The sequence below is a fragment of the Elephantulus edwardii genome, unplaced genomic scaffold (genome assembly GCF_000299155.1).
Source record: "Elephantulus edwardii isolate Elephantulus edwardi_28Jun2011 unplaced genomic scaffold, EleEdw1.0 scaffold00115, whole genome shotgun sequence".
Taxonomy (NCBI): Eukaryota; Metazoa; Chordata; class Mammalia; order Macroscelidea; family Macroscelididae; genus Elephantulus; species Elephantulus edwardii.
The window spans coordinates 6,387,732-6,394,802 of record NW_006399865.1 but is presented as its reverse complement, the minus strand read 5'-3'; the positions used below and the strand labels follow the sequence as shown (position 1 = coordinate 6,394,802).

Genomic DNA, 7,071 nt, shown 5'->3' with positions numbered 1-7,071 from the left:
AGCCTGATTTAGCAATGTTCAAAAAGCCATCGAACAGCAAATGCAGGCAAGGCTGGGAAGCCTACAATAACAAAACAGGGAGCTCTGGCATCTAATCCACATCGAGCTCCACTGTCAATCCAAAGATTACTCGATGGCCTGAATCCACCAGCAGAGCCTCAAAGAAAGATGGGCAATCTGCTCCCGTGCGATTTACAGCCTCTCAAAACCTACTGGAGGGGCAGCCAGGAGTCGACTGCTCCTCAATGGCAGTGATGAATAAAGAAAGACAAAAATGTGAAAACCAAAGACAGTATATTCTAGTGTAAGGAAAGCCTAAGACTAAGGCCACACATGACTGAGAAGAGCCACTGCTTGACTATTTCTAGTGATGAATAGAAGGATGATGTGAAAACAAATCAGGCTTACATGTATCATCTTTATTGAGCATTTTGTTTTATCACAAAGCACAGGCCAAAATGTTACTTATTCAGTAACTTCTGATGGTTATATGCAAGAAGCTGAGCAGCAAACATTATCACCAAGAGTCATCTGGTACTTCAGGAGACAAGGCTGAGAAACTGAATTAGGGAAAGACACAAATTATACTTGTTAAGATTATTCGTGGCCCTTCACAATGTCCTCCCTCCTTCCCAGAAGGGTTTCTGGCCTAGTTTATGATTTGTAGCAGGATATTTCCAAAAGTCAAAAAAAGCAGCCAATTTTGGTTTTAAGTTATTAATTCTCAGTGATTCAATAATTGAGAATAACAGGCAACTTGGAATACTTAAAAGCTTGCATTGGTTAATGAAACTAGTAATAGGATAAAACACTGTGTGAGGAACAGCATGTTTGAGCAAACTATACCTTTCATCTTTGTCACTAGCTGGCAGCACGTCCACTAGTGAGCTTTCTTTACCAGTTATCTTGTTTGAGCTCTGATCCGTAAAGGGGAGGAAAGGACATATAGCAAATTAGAGAACCATTAATTTTATCAAACACTTCATGATTTTGCTTAAAAATATTCCTGAAATATATATGAAACTATAACAAGCATATTAGAAGTTTGTAACATATTAAACATTCATAGTATCTTATTTGCACTTATATTGCACCCATATAAACTCAGCCTGTATAAGAAACTAATGTTTAAGGAAGTATCATTGCTTGCAAAAACCATATATAACATGCATATTATTTGCACAAAAAATATACTTGTAACTTACATAAAATCTTAATCTCTCATTCTATTTATGGAGAGATCTTGGTTTATTGTTTCTTGTTCTTTAAACATTAAGAGACAACCCAATTTTTCCAGACCAAAATCTTTTACTCCAGTGAAAGCTATGAAAGTCTATTAAGAGTGTAATATAAAGACAGCAGATTCCATATGTACATGAGATTTTCTATATAGCTTTACCTTTTTGTCTTTGATGGAAAAGGCAGATACAGTCCTTTCCTGAGGGTTTAAAATAACCACCATGTCCCCCACCCCAGGCTCTGCATCCCACGGCACCCTCACCTTGTCTGTTGAATCTTGATCTCTCTGCTCCTGAATGATTTTCATGTATTTCTCTAAGGCATTTTCACCTCTATCAGATTTGTCTTTCATTTCTTGCACACTTGTTTCTAATTCTTTTTCCATTTCAATTTTCAATGATTCTTCAATTATCCTCTATAAAATAGATGGGTACCAATATTAGAAATAAAGACATCTTAGCTTTATTTAAAAGCACACAGTAAATAAATCTGGATCTTCTAAGAGCTGCAAACAAGAGAAACACACACACACACACACACACACACACGCTCTCTCTCCAGTCACTGCTGCCATTCCAGGGAAACAAGTCATCTAAGTGAAGTGAGAAATTAATTTCCCCAAGGGATCCTGTGCTTTGGACCCAAATTAATCAGTAGTCCAGAGAACATTTGCACAGAGGATAAGTTGGCTTAAGACTCAGCAGGAGTGCTACACAGCCAGAGTAATCGATGTATTGGGACTAGTATCAGGACACAGAAGACAAGGACAGAATGGAGGGAAAGGAAGTGTGAGCCGCTAGAAGCAGCTGGGGCTGGGCAGCCACCTCCTCTGGCCTAGTCCTATTTCTCGCTGGCTGGCCCTAGCAGTCTCTCCCTTAGACTCCATTTATCAAGCAGACTCGAGTCTACTTTCTTTGCACACTTAAGACTCAAGTGCCAAAAGTGCTTTCAAAAAGACTATAAACGTGTAAGGAGTAACAGGCAGACTTTCTAAAAAGTGTCTGCCAGTCCTGTAACTGAGGACATACTAATTACTGGGGGTGTAGAAGACCCCCAGAAATGAGTGTGGCGGATTACGCCATTCAGATTACCCTTTCTTGATCCAGCTTTTCTAGTTCTCTCTGTTCCTTTTCGAAAGCTTCTTGTTGTTCACTCAGCCTTCGTTCTTCTTTCTGCCTTCGTTCTTTTGCGAGCTGCTCCCATATGCTCTCCTCTTCCTTGAGTGTTCCGCTCTGTTTCTGTTCTACATCTAATAGGGTAGAAAAGGAATCATTAAGTAGCTTTTATTATTATACTAGTTTATTTACAAAATTTGAATGCACTGTTTTTCAGACCCGACTCTTCCAATTTCCCTCAGCCCTCCCCCCATCACATTGTACAACCCCATAATTAATCCTCCTCCCTCCCTGCACCTCATCCCTCTGCTTTTAGCACCAGATTTCTCTAACAAATGAGTCTGCGCTAATACTAAGGAATTCTTTCGATTCCCAGTTGGCTGACTGTTGACCTCCTTCAGGCTGCTGGTCTCCATGCTTCCGAGCCCTAGCCGCACTCCCACACCTCGATGGTCATCTCCAGCTGAAACTAGTTTGCTGGTCCTCCCAGCCACAGGACTGCACTCAATCTCTCCATCTCCTCTCTCCTTTCCAGAGGAAAATCTCAGATCGTCTGAGTCTGACTAGGATTCCTCTTCTAGCATGAAGACTCTGATTTTAAAAGTAGTCCCTACCTTTTTTTTTTTAACCATTTTATCAGTTCTTTCTCCTTTCTCCTACAAAAATATTCAAATCTCTCCTCGTCAATGCCAAACCCACCACCCTGCTCTATCCATTGCACTGGCCACCTTGCTGTCCACAGACCACATCCCCCCTGGGGGTCTTTGCAGTGGTAGCTCCTGCATGTCTTTCTTTAATCCTAATCTCCCCCAAGGCCCCAATCCATGCGTCTACTGGGGTCCCTGAGCACAGAGACTTCCTGAGGCACTGGCTCTGTATATGAAGTTGTCATTACTTTCAACAACAACAGCAAAGTTCAATAGAACAGCAAACAACAAGTGCTGGCAATGTTGTGAGACACTCATTCACTGCTGGTGGGAATGTAATAGGGTACTGCCACTGTGGAAGGCCACATGGCACTTTCTCAAAAAGTCAGAGAAATACCATTTGACCCAGCAATTCCACTAATGAGAATATACCCTAAAGAAACCAGAGCCACACCTCAAACAGATATATGCACACCCACGTTTATTTCTACATTATTCACAATAGCCAAGAGATGGAAGCAACCCAAGTGCCCATCAATAAACAAAAGAATAGAAAAACTATGGCACATAGACACAACAGAATACTATGCAGCATTGAAAAACAATGAACTTGTAAAACATTACACAATATGGGGAAGCCTTGAGGACATTATGCTAAGTGAAATATCTCAGTCACAAAAGGATAACTACTGCATAACACCACTGTTATAAAATAGGACAGACATTGACGGTGGAATGAGGAAAAGAGTGGGTAATGAATACTGCATTAAATCAGATGAGGAGAAGAACTGTCCAAAAGGAATATATAATTAGGCATTATCTGCATGACAATGATCTAGAACCAGGGGTGCATTGTGGGAAGGGCGGGGGGAAGAAGAAAATGTGCAACGAGTTAAAAAAAATATAAAAAAGGTGTCATTACTGCCCCTTTTATTACACTCTTGTCTATGCACATGGTCACCAAGGTACACAGTGCCTCCTGTTATAATGAGGATCTGTACTGCTGTGGCCCTGGACCTGTGTGATAACCCCTTCCTAACCCTTGACATGACTCATGTCTATCAGCACAGCGTCATCTCCCGGAGGCTGCGTGGGTTCTGACAACCTGTCTGGGCTCTCCTTTCCTGGTCATTTCCTACGCTGCCACTACCTCTGGCGCAGGGAAGAATAACCCTCTAACCTTCTTTCTCTAGGGCTGCGGCATCCATGCCTTGCCTTCCACCTCCTGAGCTACAGGGCCCCACTCTCCCCACAAAGACCCACTGACTCCTCAAGAGGCAAAAGAACTACCAACCCTTCTAGGGGGTTCTGATTCCTGAAAGGACAATAAGCCACTCCAGCACCATATTCACACAGCACTTTGCATCTGCCTGGTCAAAAATCACGTACACTTCTTTCTCTAAATCTATTCCTTATGGACAAGGCCCAGATGTTCAGTAGCTGTCCACTCCCTAGAGTGCTTAGCCCAGGTCCCTACACCTCAAAGGATTCCACAAATCTCAAAGCCACAGATGTGCTTCCTCTGTCTCCAGTCGGTGCCCTGAATGCTTTTATGCAAGTGGGGCAAATAAACTGCTGGGTAAGTCTTCACCAAAAACACAGCCCAACAGTGTTTTCTAAAGGTCAAGAACTTCTCTGTGTTGGAATCTATTTTGTGGTAACTGGTCAGCAGACAGATACCTTTTTTGTTATAAGAGCAAAGATAAGAAACACTTCGACTGGGCCCCTCACAGATGCCAAGTTCCCGTCTTCTCCCTTCCCTCTGAGCCTTGATAAAGAGGAAAGATGATGAATAACAGAACTTCTCGATCACAAAGGGACCACACTGCCTGCTAACCATCACCCAGGGGGCACTAGTGTGCCCTTTGTCCATTTCACAGGCGGAAGCCTCTTCAACCCAGATGCATTCCCTCTGGCCTTTTTATCCTCTCACCTCACCTGAGTCTCTTCCAAATGGCTGCCTGACCACTTACCCTCGCTTTCCCAACCACTGTCCCCATCCGCTTGAACAAAGGTGGGCTGCTGCTAGAAACCAGCATCTCACTGGTTTCTTGAAGTAACTCCTCATATTCCTGAATGCTGCAACTTAAAGAGGCTCAGGGCCTGTGTGGGGATTGATGGTGCTCCACTGCTTTAAAGTGACTCCAAGGTAGTTTTCCTGGATGGGTTTCCACTGCAAGGCTGGAAGCCTGGGATCAATGGACAAATCTGCCTCGAGGAAGTTCCCACTTCTACTTGAGATCTGCATCTTCCTTCCCTCGGCCTGAATGGTGAGGGTAGTGGGAGGCTAATGGGGGGCCAAGACGAAAGAGAGAGTGGGCCAGGGAAGGGAAGGTGTCGGCCAATTTCTCCCTGGCACGAAGTAAACTGGGCGTCATCAGCTTTCTCCTTGACTGGGGAGTTTCCCCCGTCCTCATTTTTGAAGATATGAAGGAAACAAACAGATAAACAAGCAGTAGGAAAATGTTAAAATCACATCCAATCCCTTCCCACACAGAATTCTCAGCCCTTCCTCCCGGGTTCGACTTGAGTGTGTCTCAGAAAAGCAGTGATGACGCCTTAACCCCAAAGCTCTGAATCAATGGTTACAGAACACCTTCAATGGAACTCGTATACCTAACAAGGTCCCCGCAAAACCCAACTTACCCGGGTAGTGATACGAGGCAGGCATGGCAGCAGAGAGGGTCTCCATGGGAGGCATGTCACCTGCTGGTAGTAGCTCATCCACTTCAAACAACCTTGGCATGTTCCCAGCATCTATATAGGGGTGGGGATGTGGGGGGGGGGTGCAAACAATCATCCCATGAGCCATTTACAATGGCCAGAGAAGGAGGTGCTGTAGGGGATGAAGCAAGTGGGCCAGCCCCTTCCCTGCATTTCCACAGACATTTGCCAGTGTATTTTCAGACTTGAAAGAATGGTATTTGTCTGTAATATTTGATGAATTATCCAACAGGAAATCACGCCAGTGAAAGCGAGAAAACGGACCTGGATTGCTGACAAACATTTGAATGTTACTACAGCAGGACTGGTTTCTCAAAGGTGCCCCTTCACTGGCAAGTTCAAAATAATTTGTAAAAGGCCTTCTCACTTAAAGTGAATGAATTGTTAGCCTCAGACTTGACAGTGACATTGACAAAGCCAAGTGGTAAGTTATACGCAAAATATACAGACATGCCCAGCTTGGAAAGATCCCCAAGGTGACGGGCCTCATACGTGCTTATACTTAAGCCATGGGGCAGCAAAGCCACCCTGACTGAGTCGGGGCTGTGGCCTGGGCACCAGCTTCCCAACTCTTCTCCCCTCCCTTATTCTCCTAAGAGCGAGCGGATTTCCTATGTCTGAGGCAATCTAGAGCATCAGCATCACACAAAGGAAAATCCCAACATTCTATAGTCCATAAAAAAGGAAAAACATTTTTTAATCACTTCTTTTAAATATGAGGCCATCCAAAAGTTGGTAAGTAAAGCTTCTCTTTCTGTCTTCACTGTCACTTTGATTCATTCAGTTTCTCTCAAATGTTGAATTGATCCATTATTCTGAAATTTTTAACTTTTTAAAAAATGAGCTCTGGTGGTGCAGTGCGTAGGGAGCTGCGCTGCTAACCCAACGATTACACCTCTCCACCAGTTCAAATCCACCAGTAGCTCTGAGGAAGAAAGATGAGCAATCTCCTCCCATGCCATTTACAGCCTTGGAAATTCAACAGAGGATCAGCTAGAAGCTTCTTCTGATCCATCTCAATGGCAATGATTTTGAGATTTTTTTTTTAAATGGAATTTAGATGCAACACTGAAAAGCTTTACAATATAAAACAGAGCTGAGGTGCAAGCACTGTGGAAGGCGGTATGGTGCTTTCTCAAAAAGTTGCAAATAGAGATACCATTTGACCCAGCAATTCCACTACTGGGAATATACACCAAAGAGACCATAACTGACACCCAAGCAGATAATATGCACACCCATGTTTATCGCGGCTTTGTTCACAATAGCAAGGAGTTGGAAACAACCTAAGTGCCCACCAACAAATGAATAGATAGAAAAGATGTGGTATATTCACACAATGGAAT

The 7,071-nt window shown here is 43.4% G+C and overlaps 1 protein-coding gene across 1 annotated transcript in view; it reads right to left on the bottom strand.

Moving 5' to 3' along the window:
- Window positions 1-527: 527 nt before the first annotated feature.
- OFD1 (oral-facial-digital syndrome 1) overlaps window positions 528-7,071 on the bottom strand; it is a 42,783-nt gene continuing 36,239 nt past the window's right edge. The window contains exons 21-25 of the mRNA XM_006892418.1: window positions 5,648-5,758; window positions 2,331-2,488; window positions 1,502-1,654; window positions 847-917; window positions 528-537 (exon numbers count right to left, since the gene is read on the bottom strand). Coding sequence (XP_006892480.1) covers window positions 528-537; window positions 847-917; window positions 1,502-1,654; window positions 2,331-2,488; window positions 5,648-5,758 — 503 coding nt within the window. The remainder of the gene's footprint in view (window positions 538-846; window positions 918-1,501; window positions 1,655-2,330; window positions 2,489-5,647; window positions 5,759-7,071) is intronic.